Here is a 19,524-nt window from a genome sequence, read left to right as displayed (position 1 = left end):
GGTGGAATGGCTCAACTAGTAGGAATGCCTACCTAGCAAGCGGGAGGCCCTGAGTTCAAATGTCAGTGCTGTCAAAAAAAAAGGGGGGGGGCATGGCTCAAGTGGTAGAGCACCTACCTAGCATACTGAAGGGTCTGAGTTCAAACCCCAGTACCAAAAATGAGAGACAGAGAGAGAGAGAGAGAGAGAGAAACAGAGATGAGTCTGGGAAAGAAGCATGCGCTCACCAGCCAGGAAGAGACAACAGAAGATGGAAACAGTGAAACACAGTCTCCCCAAGATACAAAGAGATGGGTTACAGGTTTACAGGAGTGGGCCACAATGGAGGTGGCAACAAGGGCTAACCAGGGGAGACCGCAGGGGACTGGAACCACGAGACCCACAGACACAAAGATGAAGATGTGCAGACTCTTGGGGTGTGGGGGAGAGACAGGCAGAAAGGAGACAGCTGCAAACAGAAGATGAAAGAAACACAGGCTGAAGGTACAGTTTCCAGAGCAGAGTGCCAAAGAGACTGACACAAAGGGAGGGCCCAAAGAAAAGAAATAGTAAGAGAGTTAAAGGAACTGAAAAATGCTGAGAGACCAAGAGGAAAGACAAGAGTGACATGAAGAGAGATATGTGGAGTGGAAAGAGAGGGGAGACACACAGAAAAGATACAAAAGCTTCAGAGAGGAGAGGGAAAGAGAGAGGGGAGCTGCTGGAGAGAGCAAGAGAAGACAGAAAGATACAGGTGGAGCAACACAGGCAGAAAGAGGGCGTGACACTCCAGAATGTCTCCCTCTCTCCCCCCCTCCCTTTCTCTATTCTCTCTCTCTCTCTTTGTTTCTCTCTCTCTGTCCTCTGCAAGCCTGGAGCATGCAGAAGTAGCTGGGAGTGGCAGTGGTACCAGCCTCCTTCTGCACCTCGGCTCCTCTCATGAGTCTCAGTAAGCCCATGAGGCAGGCACTTGTATCATCGTCCCCATGTTACAAATGAAGATGCTGAGGCACAGAGAGGTTAATTCATGTGCACAGGGTCACACAGGTAGGAAGTGTTAGGTCTGGGACTCCAAGGAAACAGGCACCAGAGGGTCTGTTCCCAGGAGGGGGTGGTTGCTGCTGACTCATATGAGGCACAGTTGTAGAATATAGCCTTTTCATTTGAAGGGTAACCTTACACAAAGGTGAAGCAAACTTGCTAAAGAAAAAGACATGTAAGAAAAGAAAGGAACACAGGCTGTGGCGGTGCACACCTATAATTCCAGCACCTGTATCCCTCCAGGCTCAGCCAGGAGGATGGTGAGTTCGAGGCCAGCCTGGGTTACACAGTGAGACCCCCCCATCTCAAAAAACAAAAACAAACAAACAAAAAGGCTGGTGGAGTGGCTCGAGTGGTAGATCGCCTGCTTAACAAGCATGAGGCCCTGAATTCAAACCCCAGTAACTGCAGAAAAACAAACAAACAAACAAAAACAAAGGCTGAGCGAGGTGGCTCACACGTACAGTCCTAGCTACTCAGGAGTCAGAGATAAGGAGGCAAAAAGTTCTCAAGACCACATCTCAACCAATAGAAGCTGGGTTTGGTGGTACACACCTGTCATACCAGCTACACAGGAAACATCAATAGGAGGAGCTCAGTCCGGGCATAAACAGGAGATCCCATATGAAAAATAACTGAAGTTAAAAAAGGACTGGGGGTATGCCTCAAGAGGTAGAGCACTTTGTTGGGCACTGGTGGCTCACGCCTGTAATCCTAGCTACTCAGGAGGCAGAGATCAGGAGGATCATGGTTCAGAGTCAGCCATGGCAAATAGTTCGCAAGACCCTGTCTTGAAAAAACCCTTGTACTAAGAACAAAAATAAATAAATAAAAGGAAATTAGATATTTCTTTGAGGTTTTTGATGTTTTTTTGTGCTACTGGGGCTTAAACGCAAGGCCTGCACTTTGAGTCACTCCATTGGACCTTTTTTGTGATGGGTTTTTTTCAAGATAGGTTCTCACAAACTATTTTCCTAGGCATGGCTTTGAACTGCGATCCACCTGATTTCTGCCTCGTGAGTAGCTAGGATTACAGTGTGAGTCACTGGCACCTGGGTAATGGTAGAGCTCTTGTCTACATTTGAGAGGCTCTGGTTTCAATCCCTACTACTAGAAAAAAAAAGGAAGAAAAATTATTAGTAAGCCTGTTAAGTATAATAATGGCACTGTGGATTTATAAGAAAATTTCTGTATTTCTAGAAGGGAGGTAGAAACATGGAAGGCTTTAAAATGCTTCAGGAAAGAAAAGACAGGAAGAAAGAGTGGCAAACCCTCTGTAACAGTTGAAACTGAGGGGCTGGTAGAACAGATCAAGTAGTAGAGACATGAGATGCAAACCCCAGCACCACCAAAAAACCAAAAAAGCTGAAACTGGGCAATGAATTGGAGTGGGGGGCGGGGCAGGGAATCCTTGAGGCCCTCAAATGGCTCCCTGGGCCCTGAAACTGAGGGACAGTCTTTTGCTTGACACTCAAGGCCTCACATCCAGTCCATCTGTGGGCCACCTCATTTTTCACTCAGACTGAAACCAGCATGCACTGCTCTGTCCTCTCACCCCCAATTCCACCTGTGTTGCATGGAATCCTGATCTGCATTCTCACTTCCTAGCCTCATCTGGCTCAAGTCTCCCATATAACCACAGGCTTCCCATAACTCCCGGAACCTTCTCCAAATCCTCAAGCTTGTAACCATTGTTACAAGCTAGTGACTGTCCTCTGCAGGTGCAAGTTCTCTCTGTGAGCTCCTGGAGGGAGGAGTATGTTTCTCAGCCTTCCGATGGTTGTTTGACTTTTTATTTCCCCCAGTGCCCAATCTCACCTTGTCTCAACTCTTATTAGCTAAAGGAGCCAGCTTAGAAGGACTCCCTGTCATCTTTTAGGCCTCAGTCAAAACACTGCTTCCTTCATGGGTCTTCCCTGACCTCCAACTAATGCCACCCACCAAGGCAACCACCTAGTTCAGCTTTGTTGTCACATCTGTCACTACTGAAAGCCATATCTGTATTTGTTTATATTCTCTTCGGCAAGTGAAAGACCTTGTTTTGCTTGTTCACCCTCTGTATCCTGAGTGCCTAGAAAAAGACCTAGGGCAGGGCCAGTTGCTCAATCAATAGTTATTGAGTGAATGAGTAAATGTAGTTTCCTCAACTAGACTGCAAGTTCCCAGGGGGCAGGATCTGGTTACTTCCTGGAGAGAGCCAGCATACTCACAGAGGCATTTGTTAAAAAGAAAGAACTGTGGAGGAGAAAAAGCCCTATGCTGGAAGGTCAGGGGACCAGGGTCTAAGCCACTTAATCTTGGACTTCAGGTCCTCAAGCTTCCCTTCTTGGCCTCCTTTCTTGGCCTTCCAAGGAGTTTTTTTGTGTTTTGGTTTTTTTTTCTAAATCAATTTCTGTTGTTTAATAGACTTGGAAAATCCTTGCTCCCACTCCAGGATTTGATGAATGAGTGGCCAACACATGCAACCCTCAGGGCAATTCGAGCACCCAGTCATTGCTGGACAGCGACAGCAGTATGGCCACTGGCTCTACGTTGCCTTCCCAAGCCCTATGTTAGGCAGCCCATTTACCATCTCACCTGAATGGAGAGTTCCCTGCACTCAGTGAGTCTCAAGATAGAGTCATTATGTTGGGTGCCGGTGGCTCAAGCCTATAATCCTAGCTACTGAGGAGGCAGAAATCAAGAGGAACAAGGTTTGAAACCAGCCTGGGCAAATAGTTCCAGAGTCTCTATCTTGAAAAAACCCTTCATTAAAAAAAGGGCTGGTGGAGTCGTTCAAGGTGTAGGCCCTGAGTTCAAATCCTAGTACTGAAAAAAAAAAAAAGAGATGGAGTCATTATTTCTCCTGTGCCAAGCTGCCTTCTTGTGTTCTTATTGAAGGCAGTCTATCTCACCTTCCTACCTTCCACACCCCACCCTGCATGACCCCATCCTGCTTCCCAGGCCAGAAATCTTCCTGGTTTTCCCACCTCCATCCTCTCCTCTTGTCACCCTCTCAGCAAATAAGCAAACAAGTCCTGCTCTTTTTACTTCTGGAAGTTTCCAGCAGGCTCCTAACTGGTGTCCCTGCATGGCTTCTGGCCCACTCCATTCCCAGCCCCTAATTTGGCAGTACTGAGGTTTGAACTCAGGGCCTCTTGCTAGGCAGGAGCTCTACCACCTAAGCCAAGCACTTAATCCTTTTTTGCTTTAGTTATTTTTCAGATAGGGTCTCATGCTTTTACCGGGAGTCTGCCTTGGCCCATCATTGTCCTACCTATATCCCCTACATAGTTGGGATTACAGATGTGTGCCACAAAACCTGTCATTTTTTTTTTACATAATCTTTTCCTGGATCTCAACCCACCCACCAGTGAAGCCCAAGCATCGGGGTGCATCTGTTCTTGCTGCAAAGAAGTGTTCACAACTAACATCTTGCTGGACCCTAGATGCCATGGCCTCTGTCCCTTAGCCTTCAGAGTGAGCCTTCACATAACAAAACTGCTCATGCCCTTTTGTGGCTTATCATCACCTGCTAGGAACCTAGCCCTCCCAAGCTCCTTGGCTTCCAAACTTGATGCTCCAGTCACCTCTTTCAGTTCCCCAAACACACCATGCTCTGCCCTTGTCTGCAGCCTTTGCATTCACTCTGCCTGCTACACTCTTCCCCTCCTCAGCCCCTGCAGATTTCAGCTTAGAATCTCTTCCTCCAGGATGCCTTCTCTGAATACCCTTCATACTTAATTAGGTGCCCACCAAACCCAAATGTTAACACTCAAAGCCCTTTTCATTCTAATTGCCTGGTTCTGTCACCTCCAGCTACCACCTACCCACTCTCCATTTGACCTTGGGATTCCTAAACGCTAGATGATATCTGCCTTGTTCACTCTCTCAAGGAAAGCACAGGCACTCAGGAAATCTTTATTGGGTAAATGACATGATTCTAAGACTGCTGGGTTAAAATTTCAGCTCCAACATATAGGGGCCGTGGACTTGGGAAAGTCTGACTCCTGCCTCTTTCTGCTCACCTGTAAATGGGGACTGTGACGGTATCTTTCTGGTAGAGTTCTCAAGTACTTAGAAGAGAACTTATCATACATTTAGCTGCCATTATTAATACTACTATGTTATTATATTATTATTATTATTATTATTATTATACCGTGCTGGGGCCCCCAGGCCTAACTAAGTGCATGCTAGGCAAGCTCTCTGCCACTGAACTACATTCCCAGCCCCCAATTTTATTTATTTTTTTGACACAACCTTTCCTCTTTTCCTGGGTGTCACCCCATCCACCGGAAAAGCCCAGACATTGGGGTGTATCCGCTCCTGTTGAAGAGCATTCACACCGAACACCCCGCCAGCTCCTAGACGCCTGCTCTGCTTGCTAAGCGGGTCTTGCGCCCTCATAGGGCCCACCTCGATTGCCTAAGTCAACGCCGCAGCCCTTTTAAGGATGGGAGGGACGGGCCCGGGAAGGCCCCGCCTCTGCGCTGAGGTCAGCGCGTACCGCTGCGTGTGACGCTCTGGTTGCCGCAGAGACGCCCCGCCCCCGCGCGGCGCTGCGGAACCGGAGCTCCGGGCGGAGTCGACAGCGGCGCGGGAGGCGGCGAGGCCGGGGTGGCAGGAGCCCGCGAGGCGACCGGAGCAAGAGCCGCGGGGACGGAGCAGACCACGACGAAGGCGCACAGGCAGCCAGGCCGGGCCTGGCCACTGGGAGAGCGGCCGCCGGGAAGCGGGCGGGAGGCCGGGCGGGCAGCGGGCAGCCGCCGTGCCGCGAAGCGACATGGTGCTGCTCAAGGAGTAGTGAGTGTCCGGTCCGCCGTGCGGAAGCGAGGAGGAAGGGAGGGTCGGGCATGACGACCAGCGAGATTGATGGCCCTGTGGAGGGGATGGAGAGCGCCCGATGAGCTGTTGGGCGGTCCAGCAGGGACGGAGTGGACATTGGGGGCCGGACAGGGCCTAAGATGCGGCCACAGAGAGTCAGCCTGCAGCTGAGGTGGGGCTCTAGGGGTAGTTAGGAACGAATAGGCCTGCGGAGAAGCCGAGGCACCGGTGAGGGCTGGACGGGGCCTGAGGTGGGGTTAAAGGGACAGTGAGAGATAGACGGGGCATGAGGAGCCGAGGGAATCAAGGGCACTGGATGACATGTGGGGTGATCCTACAGTGGGGGGAGAGAGATGAGGGGCCAGCCAGAACTGCAGGAGGGGCTGAGAGGACCAGCGAGAGATGGAGGTGTTGTCCCATGAATTCAGGAACAGTGGAATAAGAGCGGGCAGGGCCTGTGAGCTGGCCGGTGATGGGGAGGGGTTTGAGGACTGAGCAATACTAAGGGGCAGGAAGGATCAGATAAGACAGCTCCTGGAATGGAGTTGAGATGATGGCAAGGAGTGCTGAGGCGGAACCTGAAGCATGGACAGTGCCTTCTCAGGCAGCAGAGGCAAGATTGCAGTAATTAGACACGAAAAAATGACTAGGGAGACAGGGCTAGACTTGAGTGACAGGGGAGCGAGGTAGAGCTTAGGGGGCTGAGTTGGGGGACTGGAGCTGGAGTGACATGGTACCCAAGTGGTAGGTACAGAAGAGGAGGCATTTGGAAAAAGCTTGGAATGACTGCTTAGGACTGGGGACAATTGAGTGAGGAGTCCAGAAAATATTGGGCAGGGTCTGAAGCGATTTGAGGAAGTTGTGATGGAGAGGGCCAGGAAGTTACCAGAGTAGAGAACAGCCTAGAAAGACAGTATGTTTGTGAATTAGTACAACAAGTTATTGGAGGTGGTGGGGACCAAGACTGGGGCGGCATGTCTCCAGGGAGTTCTCAGTTTTGGTGCAAAGAGATGAGGAGATGGCTTTGAGAAATTGAGGAGGTTTCAAGTCATTAATTGAGAGACAGTCAAGGGCAAAGGAGTTCTTAAGTAATGCCTTGGAGGTGAGAAACTGGTGATTTTAGGCAGGAGTTGCAGGAAGATGGGTGTACTCCTGAAATCCAGGGGATTGAATGACAGCTGGAGATGTTTGGATGCTAAATCTTTCAGATACAAGGTAACCCATTTCTGAAGCTCATGGTTCCAAGAAACATCACAGGACTTTTTCCCTAGTAAAGTGAGCGAGATTGAACATGTGCCTACAAAATTTACAGTGAAAATGTAAATTTTCATTACAGTGCTTCCCTGGAGGAAGGGCAAGTGGGCAACATTGGGCCAGATGCCCTGAAAGTCCAGAAGTGGGAAATGTGCAAGTAGAGAGAACTCTTAGTAGCCAAGCAGGCAGAGGGAGGAGTCTTTTCATTTTGTCATGAAAGTACTTTGCCCATCCCCAACTAGCCTGCTCCTTGGAATTGTTTAGTACATTTGGAACATAGTGTGAAGTCTGGATAGCGGAGGTGTCATTCCAGCTTGACACCTTATGTGAAGAGCATTGTGTAGAGGCCCCTTCACCTCCTTTGACATCTAGTCTGATGTTAATCCAGCCCGAGCTCAGAGCTTTACTTGGTGAAGAGGAAGACCCCTAGGATGCCAAGGTTCTCCAAGGAGAACATGGTGCACTTTGCATTTTAATCTTTAGTGTCCAAGCTAATAGGCTTTTCCCATTTTTCAGGTCTTTTTTTTTTTTTTTTTTTTTCCTATTCCCAGATGAATCCTAGAATCTGTAGAAATCTGTAGTTTTGAAAAGAAGGTCATGCAGGGGAAGGAAGGGCCTTCAGAAGAAGTCTGAGTTTGGAAAGGAGGTCCACCTTTCCCATTCTTTGTTCTCCTCCCCTTGATGCCTGTCAGGGTGTAGAGCCTGCCTGGCATCTGTGTTTCCTTCCTGCCCAACTTGTGCCCTGTGTATGCATCGCTGGGCTGGGGACAGGACAAGGCAGGAGGGGGGCATCCGAGACACTTGGCTGTGGCTGCAGTGCTGCAGCTCTGGGAAGGGTGCAAGTGAAGGTCACACTATAGTGAGCATGGCTCCAGTCTCAGCCCAGTTGTGCCCTCTCCTTTGGAATTGTACCCTATTGCCTCTGAAGTGGTTTTGTTCCCAAGGAGCATGAGAGAAACGTCTGGGTGTGCTGCTGTAATGGAAGCAGCTTCAGAGCATCTTGTGAGGAATTGGCTGATACCTAGTCTTTTTTGGTGGGAGGAGGGGGAGGGGAGGAAAGCTTGATCTGAAGATTGTCCTGTTGATTTTTCTGAGACTTCCTGTAACAGGATTCTCCTTAATTTGATTTCTCCAAATTCTTAGATGTAATTTTTGCTGGTTCTTGAAGATGAAAGGCACATTGTTTTCTAGGAAGTTTCTTCTGAGGGTGCAGAAATTCTGGCCTCCAAGTTGGGAATATTTTTCTGCACTGTTGACTTTCTCTAATGGGAGGACAGTGTTTGTGGCGGTATCTAATAAAGTGGAGGATTTATATTATTTGAGTCGTTCTAGAGGAAGGGAGTCATCAGTAGGCTGTAAAGACTTGGAGCCCATTTTGTTTTTCCTGCTGCTTTTCTGCGCTTGATGCCTGCTTCTTACTGTGATGTTTTCCTTAGACCCCTCTCTGTGCTTCTTGCTTCCTGGGGGCCCTTTGTGGTACTAGAAAATAGTGATTTATTTAGCAGCCTGGAGCAAGGAGCCATGCTCAAACGTACCGCTTAGCAAGGAGGACATGCTCATGCTTCACCACGCAAGCACACAGGACGCAGAAGGGCCCAGCAGGTTCCAGCAAGGCTCTGGGGACTGAGAATTTAATCTTGGGAACTGGCGTAACTTTTCAGAGTGCAACCAAGGCCTTTCCCCTCAGCTCTAACCTCACAGCATTGAACTGGGGAGCCAAACATTGGTCTGTGTTACAAATGTAAGCCATCTGGAGAAGGCTACCAGCCCTTTGCTTCACTCACCCTGCTGACCCCCGTGGGGACTTAACTGGTCATGCCTTCTCTGTCTGGTTACCAGTGGTACCTCCAACACCTGGTGGTCATTGAAATGGACAAGAAAAGAATGTGATCAGTTGTGGTGCCTTTGGACAGCTTCTGGAGGTCGGCATAAGTTGGGAGTCCATTCTTGGAGCTTCGTGGTAGTAGCTTGTATTGTAATATCCTGCCTCAGAGTAGAAATAGTTGGTACATGCTCTTTTTTTTTTTCCTGAGGCAGTGTCCCATTATATAGTCCAGGTCCAGGCTGGCCTTGAACTCATGATCCTCCTACCCTAGCCTCCCAAGTGCTGGGATTACAGATATTCATCACCATACCTGGTTGGTGCATGCTCTTCAGGTGATTAACCCTCCAGGGAACTTGGCCACTTCCTGGCCTTTCACCTTGAAGACTGATGTTGGGAGGTTGGGTCCATAGAGATGCATGTCCCCAGGAACTGATTCTTTGCTTCTGAGTCCTTATCATGGTGGCTCCTTCTGTGTTAATGTCTCTGTTTTACTAGATGCATTAGCATGTCTTGTTGGGGAAGAAATGGGTGAGGGAGCATGTGAAGAAGACAGCTCCAAATGTGAGTCAGCAGCCTGGGCAAGTTGCTGCTAAGGGGTTCAGGCTTACTCTGAATCACAGGATTCTGAAGGGGATTCCACAAGGGCACAGAGGATCCTAGCCTTGAAGTACTCAGAGGGCCATTCCCTGCTGGGTTTTTGTTAGTGAGTATAGAGTCACATGGAACAAACTTTGAATATCGTCCTAAGATGACACTTTTAAGGGCAAGTGGGCAGGTTTTGGAGCCTGAAGTTGATATTCTTTTCCCTTTCTTGTAGTCGAGTCATCTTGCCTGTGTCTGTAGATGAGGTAAGTCCTTTTTCTTTTTCATCCATGGTTGTAAATAAGTGCTTGTGATGATTGGCTCAATTGGGCTGGGAGTGGCCACACTGCTGGTGTAGTTTTCCTATTTGTTCTAATGTACAGATAACCAGTGTTCAATGTACATTTTCCTGGTGCTGCCTTCAATAGAAGGAGCAACTGTGTGTGTCCTGCCCCAAGCTGTTGGCATGCTGGATGGTTTTGAATAGAGATTAAACCAGCCCTTTACGTGTTAGGACTGTGCCTGTTTGGGGACATATTATTGATGGAATGATATGTGCATTTCTGGGACCTCCCTGACTTGGTTGGGAAGTGTGCAGTAGGGCAGGAAATCTGAAGCCCTCACTAGCCTTGCTAGGTACTGCTGGAAATACCCCCCCCCCGCCCCCCGCACACTATTTTTTTTTTTTTGAAACAGGATTTCACTATGTAGCCTAGGCTGGCTTTAAACTTGTAATCTTTCTGCCTTCACCTCCCAAGTGCTAGGATTGTAGGGGTGCGCCACTTTGCCTGGCACAGAAACTTCCATTTACAGAGGGCAGGGAATGACAAATGGGCTTGGCTTGCCCTCTGTCCTTTTATGGTTCTTGGGTCTGATGTCTCTGTGTGTGTGGAACTGGCAGCAGCATTTGTCACAAGAAGGTTCATAGGCTGTGCTGACTCAGAGCTGGTCTCTTGGACAGTAGAAAACTGTCACAGAACCTTCCTTGGCCCACCCTTTCTCTGAACTTCCTCTCTCCTCTCCTGCGCAGCCTTGTTCTTTGCTTACTGTTGAATCCACAGGCCCCACCCCAGTTTCAGTGAAACTCGAGTTTGGGTGGTTTGTTGGCCATGTGTCATGTCAGTGTTACTGACCCACCCACTGCATTGTGCCCTCAGTCATGGCACCAACTCTCTTTCCTGCAGGGCCACTGAGAAGCTGGAAATCTCTGAAGCACTCCCATCCACACTAGGTGACTAGCTTGATAACTTTCCCCTGTTCCAAATAGGAACTGGACCTTTGAGAAGTGAAATCAGGCCACAGAGCCCACACACTCTTTAGATGAGACAAATAGTCAAGCTTCTTAGCCCCAAGAGGGGTGGACATGCATTGGCTCCTTACAGAATTGTCTCTAGTGGTGGACTGAATGTCTGATAAAAGATGTAGAAACCTGGGAGGACAGAGGTGAACTTGAACATGATCTGGGGGATCTAAGTACAGAAAAGGGAAATGAAACTAAGACCAAGGAAATGAAACTAAGCTGGTCATGGTACTATGTGCCTATAGTCCCAGCTACTTGAGAGGTTGAGGTAAGAGAATGGCTTGAAGTCCAGAGTTTGAGGCTAGCCTGGGCAGCACAGTAAGACTCCATCTGAGAGAGAGAGACAGAGAGAGAGAGAGGGAGGGAGGGAGGGAGAGAGAGGGAGAGAGAGAAGAGAGAGAAGAGAGAGAAACCTGGGGAAAAGAGGTGATGACTAGATACTTGCTGTGATACCTGAAGCTACTTGAGATGTACTTGGGTCCTGGGAACCAGGTGCTTGGGCTGACAGCTGTTAACTTTGGGGAAGGGGTTAACTCACCTCCTTTGGGAGCCTTGCTGTCATTATTAAAAATAGTAGATGATGAGAGTACCTGCCTAGCAAGTGCAAAGTCCTGAGTTCAAACCACAAAAAAAAAGTGATTATTTTTCAACCAAGAAGGCCAAGCAGAAATGCCCAGCATGTATCCCTTTCCCTGAAACTAGGGATGTGGTCCAGTGACTTTCTCTCTGCTTAAGGAACATCCCAACCTTCTTCTCCCACCTCTGCCAGGAATATATTGCCCATTGTGTTGGGATTTGCTCATTGGGATGTTTCAGGCAGAATGAGTCTTTACACAAGGAGGTTTTTTTTTTTCTTCAGTACTTGGTGCTTGAACTTGGCCTTCATCTTGAGCCACTCCACCACCCCTATTTTTGTGAAGGGTTTTTTGAGATAGGGTCTTGTGAACTACTTGCCTGGGATAGCTTTGAACCGCGATCCTCCTGATCTTTGCCTCCTGAGTAGTTAGGATTATAGGTGTGAGTCACTGGCGCCCAGCGACACAGGGAGGTTTTTAAATAGAGGGTGGAGTGTCTTGAGAGTGTGAAGATGAGGGCCAGAGCTGCCCAGAAGCACCTTTCAGCTGCTGTGCAGTAAGGCAGGAGGGGCCAGATCCCAAACCTTTCATGGTAGGGCCAAGAGTGGAAGGAGAGGGAAATTCCCACCTTGAGAGATCCACACCTGGCAGTTTTTAGCTTATTGATGATATTTTTGCAGCCTTGAAGAACTGCCAGGGCCGGGTGGGGTAAGCAAGAACCTAGGCTAAGCAAAAGCTTAGGAAGTGAGTGCTGGTCAGGATTCATCTGTTTGTATGGCAATAGCCTGTTCTCAGCAAGAAACCTCTGGTATGACTGAAGCTGCTACTTGATGGCTTGAACCTTGATTCCAGAAGATCAGAAAATTCTTTTGTTTTTCCTTTGGTGATACTGGGGCTTGAACTCAGAAATTCATGCTTGCTAGGCAGTCACTCTACCACTTTAGCCACTCTGCCAGCCCTCAGAAAATTCTTGAATGGGGAGGCCAAAGAAGAAATAAGTAATGATCAACCCTTTCAGAGTCTTTGTCAATAACCCCATTGTGACTCACCATTCCCATGGGAACAGCCCAGCATCTTATGACTGTTAGATTGACTTCCTATATTGGAGCCCATGACTTGAGGTCTTTGTAGCTTCTGATTTGGGGAGAAAAGAGAAAAAGAAGGTCATATCTTTATAATCATCTTGATGGCCTGAGTCAGTATTTTGGGGCAAATTAGCTTCTGGCTGGCCAGAGCCTTTGGCTTACCACTGCCCTGGGTTTCTAGGCATTCTGCAGCAGAGTAAGAAGTCCTGGCTGTCTGACCTGGGTGTGTCCACCAGTGGTTCCTGGCTTAGGCTGGCCCACCTTCCATTGTGGGTAGGGCAGAGATTCATGACACCTGACCTGACAGGGCCATGTAGGTGGAACCAAGAGCTGTACTGTTTTTCATTACTTGTTTCATGTCAGCATTTCTGGCCCACTCACTGCATCTTCCTGGGCTCCCACTCCTGGATTGCCAAAGTAGTGGAGCCACTGTTTTTCTTAGCTGAACATCTTAGTCTATGGGACAAGGGAACAAATCTCAAGGACAGGGGAACATTGTCCTAGGCCTGACAAGGCTGGAATCCTGGTCTCCTTAGGGTTACTTATCTGATTTAATGGTCTGGCCCCTACCCCTACTGCCACCCAATCTGAGTCTGGCAGCTTTCCCAGGGTGCAGAGCAACTATGCCAAAGGGAACACTGAGTGTCCCTCCCTTGAAACTTGTGCAGGTCAGTTTTACTTATCCCTTTGGATTAACAAAACGGCCTTCACTTGTCTCGTTGGGATTAAAGGATCAGAATATCAAGAGAGATTAAAAGAGGGAAGATGCCAGCCAACAGACTGATCCTCTTAGAGCCTGCCCTCCGATTCCTACAGCTGAAAAGGAAACCCAGTAAGGACATCAGTCTTTGTCTGCCTGGGAGCCCCCTCCCCAAGGAGCACTACTAGCTGGCTGCCCAGTCCCCTCTACCAGCTCCCCAGCCTGCTCTTTCATATGGCTGAGTCAGTGATCCAGTGTCCTTATAACTGTTCTCTGAAACTGAGTTTCTGCTCCTTAGGAAGGCTTGGCTCAGCCAAACCCTGACCCACTTGTTAGGGGTTTCAAGTATGCCTTAGCCAGGTGGTGCAACTGAAAAGGCATTGGGTCAGTCTGGGGTTCCATAGGGTCATCGAGGCAGCAGTGATGTTGCTAAGGATTAAGGTCAAGGCTATCACCCAGATGTTCCTCTTTATGGGATTAACTGAGCCTTGATCACTTGCCTGAGCATTTCCTTGGCATTTTATTCTGGGTTTTTGCTTCGAAAATTAGTGCTCTTTCAGCTTCGTGGTGAGCAGTGAATTGTCCTGGTCTACTGCTTCTCCGAGACTTTGCCCAAAAATTTCCCTGCAGTGCTTAGGGAGCTGCCGTGAGCAGCCCTGGAAGCTGCTCTGTGTCTTGCTATTGCAGGCAGTGGTGCCAGGGTGCAGTCTCTCTCTCTGTTTTACTCTCAGAGGAGAAAAATCCTAGTCTTTCACCCCAGGAAAGGTGAGTAGAGGGTAAAGGAAAGCTTAATCTCCATCCCCCAAAATGTTGGGTAATTAAGCATTTTCTATGCTTTTCCTCATGCTACCTAAGGCATATGCCTGGTTAGCACTAGCAGGGATGGGGAAGATATGTCCTTTGGTATAGATGTAACTTCCTGCTCTGTTGCTGTTCACTCTCTCTTTACCATATTTTTTTTCCCTCCAGACAGCTTCCCTCAGAAAGAAGGGGGAAATGGGCCAGGCCTGGGCACTTCCCAGGTCATTGGCCTTAGCATCAGGTTGTCCTGAGGGGGTCAGAAGAGGCCAGCGATCTTGACTGTTGATTTGATAGGGTGACATATGACCCAAATAAAGGAAAACCAGGCTTTTGCCATCTAGTAACTGCCAACACAAGGCGGGTACCTAATCAGCAGACTGGGGAAGGAATCTGTCCTATCCAATATGGGAAGCAGAAGCACTTACTTCAGCCCCACTAGGAATCTGGAAAGCCTAGGAAGTCTGGTTGCCTAGAAGACTCTTCTTTGAGCTCTTTTCAGAGTGAGGAGGGGCCCATCACTGGAGAAAAAGCAAGTAGGTAAGCCAGTTTTATAGCAGAGGTTGTGGATTTCACAGAGCCCTGAGCAGCTATCTTTGATAAGAAGTCATGTCTGAGGATCTGTTTAAATGAATGGGATAAAGAGATTTCTAGCAACCAACCTAGATCCTGTTTGGGAGTCTTAATACCAGAAGTGGGTCCAGGCCAAAGCTACCTTGGACTCTATAATCTGTTTTCTGGAGGGTGCTGTGAGAATTAAGTATATTTTCTGGCCTCTTTTTTTTTTTTTCCTGGTACTGGGGTTTGAACTCAGGCCTACACCTTGATCCACTCCACCAGCCCCCCACTCCCTTTTTTTCTGTGATGGGTTTTTTCAAGATAGGGTCTTGCGAACTATTTACCTGAGCTTGCTTCAAACCACAGTCCTCCTGATCTCTGCCTCCTGAGTGGCTGGGATTATAGGTGTGAGCTGGCTTCTCTGGCTTCTTTAAACCTGATGGGTGATGTGAAAATGGAAAGGGTGAAATTAGATACATCTGGTTGGCTAAAGAGAGGCATAGGGCAGTATTTTCAGTTGCTTTGGGTAGATTGGGCAAGGCCCAGAGTAGAATTCTAGGATGAGATCCTGGATCAGAGGATCCCAGGGTGATGGACAGTCACCCTGGATAGTCACTGGCATCTCTACCATATGTAACCCTAGAGAATGATGTCTGTCTTTCTGTTCCTTTAGTATCAGGTGGGGCAGCTGTATTCTGTGGCTGAGGCCAGTAAAAATGAAACAGGTGGTGGTGAAGGTGTGGAGGTCCTGGTGAATGAACCATATGAGAAGGATGGTGAGAAAGGCCAGTACACACACAAGATCTACCACCTACAGAGGTATGTGTCCACGGCTGTGGGGCGGAACACATGGCTGGTTTGGAGGTGGTGGTGCTGGTTAATTGGTGTTTCCAGGTTAATAGCTGGTTGCTCAAGTTGCTTTAACTGTGAGAGTGGGTATGGGTGGTACTTCTTTGTTCATTTTAAAGATTTTTGTTATTTATTTTTTGGCAGTATTGGAGTTTGAACTCAGGGCCTTGTGCTTACTAAGCAAGTGCTCTATCACTTGAGCCACGACCCCTAGCCCTTAAAAAGGGGCTTTAGTTAAAACTAAAGCAAAAGTTTTAGTTTTATTTTCAGGTAGTGTCTTACAAACTTTGCTTGGGCTGGCCTCAAACTGCGATCCTGCCAATCTCTACCTACCAAGTAACTGTGATTATAGGCATGGGCCACCACTCCTGGAAGATTTTTTTGTTATTTAAAAAATAATAAAAGTAGTACTTGCCCCACCAGGCTCCCAGTCCCTGGAGGTGATAGTCTTTGGCTTTTTGTGGGCCCTTCCATTGTGTCTGGTGTAGAAATACGTATGCAGTGTTTGTGTATATGAGTGTTCATTTCCTTTATTGTTACTTTATACAGATGAGATCATCCTGTACATACTGTTGTTTGGTCTTTTGTTACATATCATATCATAGCTGCTTTTCACTGTTAGCATATCTGCCTCATTCTTTTAAAACACATGTAATGTTCATAGTATCATGTTGTATGCATGTGTTACAAACTATGTAGCCAATATTTGCTCTCTCTCTTTCTCTCTCTTTCTTTCTCTGTCTCTGTCTGTCTCTCTTTTCTTGGTACTGGGAATTGAACGCAGGGCTTCGTGTATGCTCTCCAGGTGCTGTACCTCTTGAACCATACTCCCTGCCCTTTTGTTTTTATTTTGTTTCTGAGATAGGGTCTCACTATCTTTGCCTAGGCTGGCCTCAAACTCTTGATCCTTCTGCCGCTGCCTCTTAAGTAGCTGAGATTAAAGACATGCACATCTTTTGATATACTTGTATGTGTAAATCTATAGCATATGTTCCTAATAGTGTAATTACTAGGTCAGGTAGTATTTTAAATTCTGATATTGTAAAATCACCTGCCAAAGAAATTGTCATATCTGTCTTTTGATCAAAGGCATAAGTATTTTTAAATGACTCAAATTGATTCGTTTACTATAATCCATAGCAAACCACATAAATTTGCTGAATCCCTAACCAAAATACTAACATTTCAGTAAACTAGGAACCAACCCAAAGGGCCTTGAAAGCAATCATAAATGTACACCAGCTTGAATGGAAGTCAAATCAAGCTGTTTTAGAAACTATGCAGAACCGAGAAAAAATAACCTGATTGTGTTTTCAATTGTGGTAAAGTATACATAACATAAAATTCGTTATTTTAACCATTTTGAACTGTCCAGTTCAGTGACATTAAATACATTCACATTGCTTTGGACCTTATACCTGTATCTTAATTCCTAGTCCTTAACTAGAACTGAACCCAGGTTCATTTTCATTTGGTAAAATCCTTGATTTGCTGTAGTCTGCTGCTCTGGTGATGAAAAATTAAGACCCCAGAGTTATCTAGGATTTTGCAGGGTTGGGACAGGAGGAGAACAACTCTGTGAAGTGAGAGAATCTCATTGGGATTCCATGGCCTGGTCACTGCACTCTGTCCTCCATGTCTCCTCTCCCTCCTCCATCCTTACATCCCTAGTCTGAGTTGACTGCCAACCAGTCTTTACCAGGGATATAGCAGTTAATTAATATAAGGTTCTGAAAAAATCAAAACAAAACAAAAACAACAGATAAGGCTCTCAAGATATGCCTTCCCTATACTGTATTATTATTATTTTTAATGACACAGTGTGCTGAGATGTGAGGCACTTTACCAATTGAACCATATATATACCTTTTTTTGTTGTTGTTTATTTGTTTGGTGGCAGTTCTGGGGTTTGAGCTCAGGGCCTCATGCTTGCTAGGCAGGTGCTCTACCACTTGAGCCACTCCACCAGCTCCTAAAATCTTGATGTCTTGGGACCTCCAGTACAGCAATCCTTCTTAAATCTTCCCACCTTCCCAACTGGAGGGTGCATTTTTTTTTTTTTAATGGGACTGGGGTTTGAACTCAGGGCTTTGTACTTGCAAAGCAGGTGCTCTCAAACCAGGCACTCTATTGCTTAAGCCATACCTCCAGTTCATTTCGCTGTGGTTATTTTGGAGATGGGGTCTCAAAAAATATTTGCCTGGGCTGGCCTTGAACTACAATCCTGATCTCAGCCTCCCAAGTAGGTAGGATTACAGGCATGAGCTACGAGCACCCAGCTCTGGTATTTGTGTATTTTAAAGAGGACTTTGAAATGGTATTTTAGGCAGAAAGAGCCAGTTGGTGCCTCAAGATACAGTTGGTCCAGCCAAAGTGGCCAAATGTAGATGTTGAGCTGCTACCACTATTATTTCCTTACCACCAAAATACCTAATTGCAACAACAGCCAACAGTGACCTCCATCACCATCTGCCCTTATGAGGACAAAAGCCTTCCTAGCAAATCAAGGTCTGTTGACTCCACCTCCTTAGCATTTCTAACATGTCTGTTTATTTCCATCATCCCCGGCCTGGTTTACTATAGCAGCTCCCAACTGGTCTTCCTGCCTTCTAGCTCTTCACACTTCCAGTGTTCCCAGCCAGAAAGCCATAGATGGCTTCCCTTTGCCCTTGTGATGAAGTCCTGACATGACTGATAAAATTTACAAGATCTTTTCTGACCAGCCCTGAGTTCTCTTGCATTTCTCCAATGTCATACCTTGCACCAACTCCTCTCTCCTTCTCCCTGCTTCTCCTGCCTCATTCTTATCCTTTTGCCTAGTTTAGTCCTGTACACTTCCTGCTCCATGTGTTTGCGTCATTACAACTTTACTGAGAAGCCAGCCTGGAGTTCTGGGACTTCCCCACCATGTTCTCACAGTGCTCTGCCCCCACAGCCCTGGGCTCACCCTATCATGTTGTGTAACCCGAAGTGAAAATTGAATAGAAGAAAACATTAGACGGTCATGGTGGTGAACACCTGTATTCTCAGCACCCAGGAGGCTGAGGCAGGAGGATTAATTTTAAGTTCAAGGCCAGCCTGGGCTAGGTAGCAAGGCAAGACATTGTCAAAAAACAACAACAACAAAAAACAGGTATCGGTGGCTCGTGTATAATCTTAGCTACTCAGGAGGCAGAGATCAGGAGGATCAAGGTTGGAAGCCAGCCCAAACAAATATTCTGTGAAACTCTATCTTGAAAAAACCCATCACAAAAAAGGGCTGGTTAGAGTGGCTCAAGGTATAGGTCCTAAGTTCAAACCCCAGCACCACACCAAAAAAAGAAAGAAAGAAAGAAAGAAAGGAAAGAAAAGACAAGAGAAAAGAAGAAAATACTTGTTCTGGGAGGCAGATAGCTCTAAGGCCCTCCTGTCTTCTTGGAATTGAAGAAAATAGACTAGATCATCTTGGACCCCATATTCCAAGTTAGTCAAGATAGTAACCCTGGCCCATAAACCTAGATTGGTAAGTGTTGTACTATGTACTTACAGTACATAGTAGGAAGTATCTCCTTTGTATTTTTTTTTTTCTTGCTTGCTTAAATTTCTTTGTTTCAATGGTGTTATTCTTGTCAGGAAAAATACATGATGAACAATAAACAGATTAGTTTGGAGTTGAGAAAGCTGAGGGGTAAAAACAAAAGCCAAGGCAGCATTTGGAGAAGCACATTTAAAATAATTGCACTTGACATATACATGTAAAATGGTAAAATATCTTTTTACTTGAAAGGAAGCTTCCCTCCATAATGTTTACAGGGGTGTCCTGAATTTAATGAGGTTCCACATAAGAATTCTGATAATTCAGGGTAAGCCAGTTTACTCTGACCCATAGTTTCTGGCCTACCCACCATGAAAGTCAATGGCATCAGCCAACATAGGATCCACTGGGTCAGGTGAAAGTTTCCAAGAACTATTTTTTTTTTTTAGCATAAATGCTGATGTCAGTCAAAAGTTGTCTGCAGTCGAAGTTTGGCTGAAGATAGAAGTATCACTGAAGGAATTGCAGAGGATGAGGGAATGGACCCTAAGAGATTTGTGAATGTATTCAGCAAATTTCTGAGCCAGAAAGCCTCCCAGAGAAGCCTCAAACAGATGAATTGACTGTAGTAGAAAACAAGAACACTGGCCAGCATGGT

The 19,524-nt window shown here is 46.9% G+C and overlaps 1 protein-coding gene across 1 annotated transcript in view; it reads left to right on the top strand.

Annotated features, from left to right (window-relative positions):
• The window catches only part of Pitpna (phosphatidylinositol transfer protein alpha), a 52,882-nt gene that overhangs the window by 6,767 nt on the left and 26,591 nt on the right, over nucleotides 1-19,524 (top strand). The window contains 4 exon segments of the mRNA XM_020157910.2: nucleotides 5,503-5,615; nucleotides 5,617-5,805; nucleotides 9,723-9,753; nucleotides 15,177-15,322. Of these exon segments, the coding sequence (XP_020013499.2) occupies nucleotides 5,503-5,615; nucleotides 5,617-5,805; nucleotides 9,723-9,753; nucleotides 15,177-15,322 (479 nt within the window).

Source organism: Castor canadensis, chromosome 11 (genome assembly GCF_047511655.1).
Source record: "Castor canadensis chromosome 11, mCasCan1.hap1v2, whole genome shotgun sequence".
Taxonomy (NCBI): Eukaryota; Metazoa; Chordata; class Mammalia; order Rodentia; family Castoridae; genus Castor; species Castor canadensis.
The sequence above is the reverse complement of the archived record's forward strand: the minus strand, read 5'-3'. Positions and strand labels throughout refer to the sequence as shown.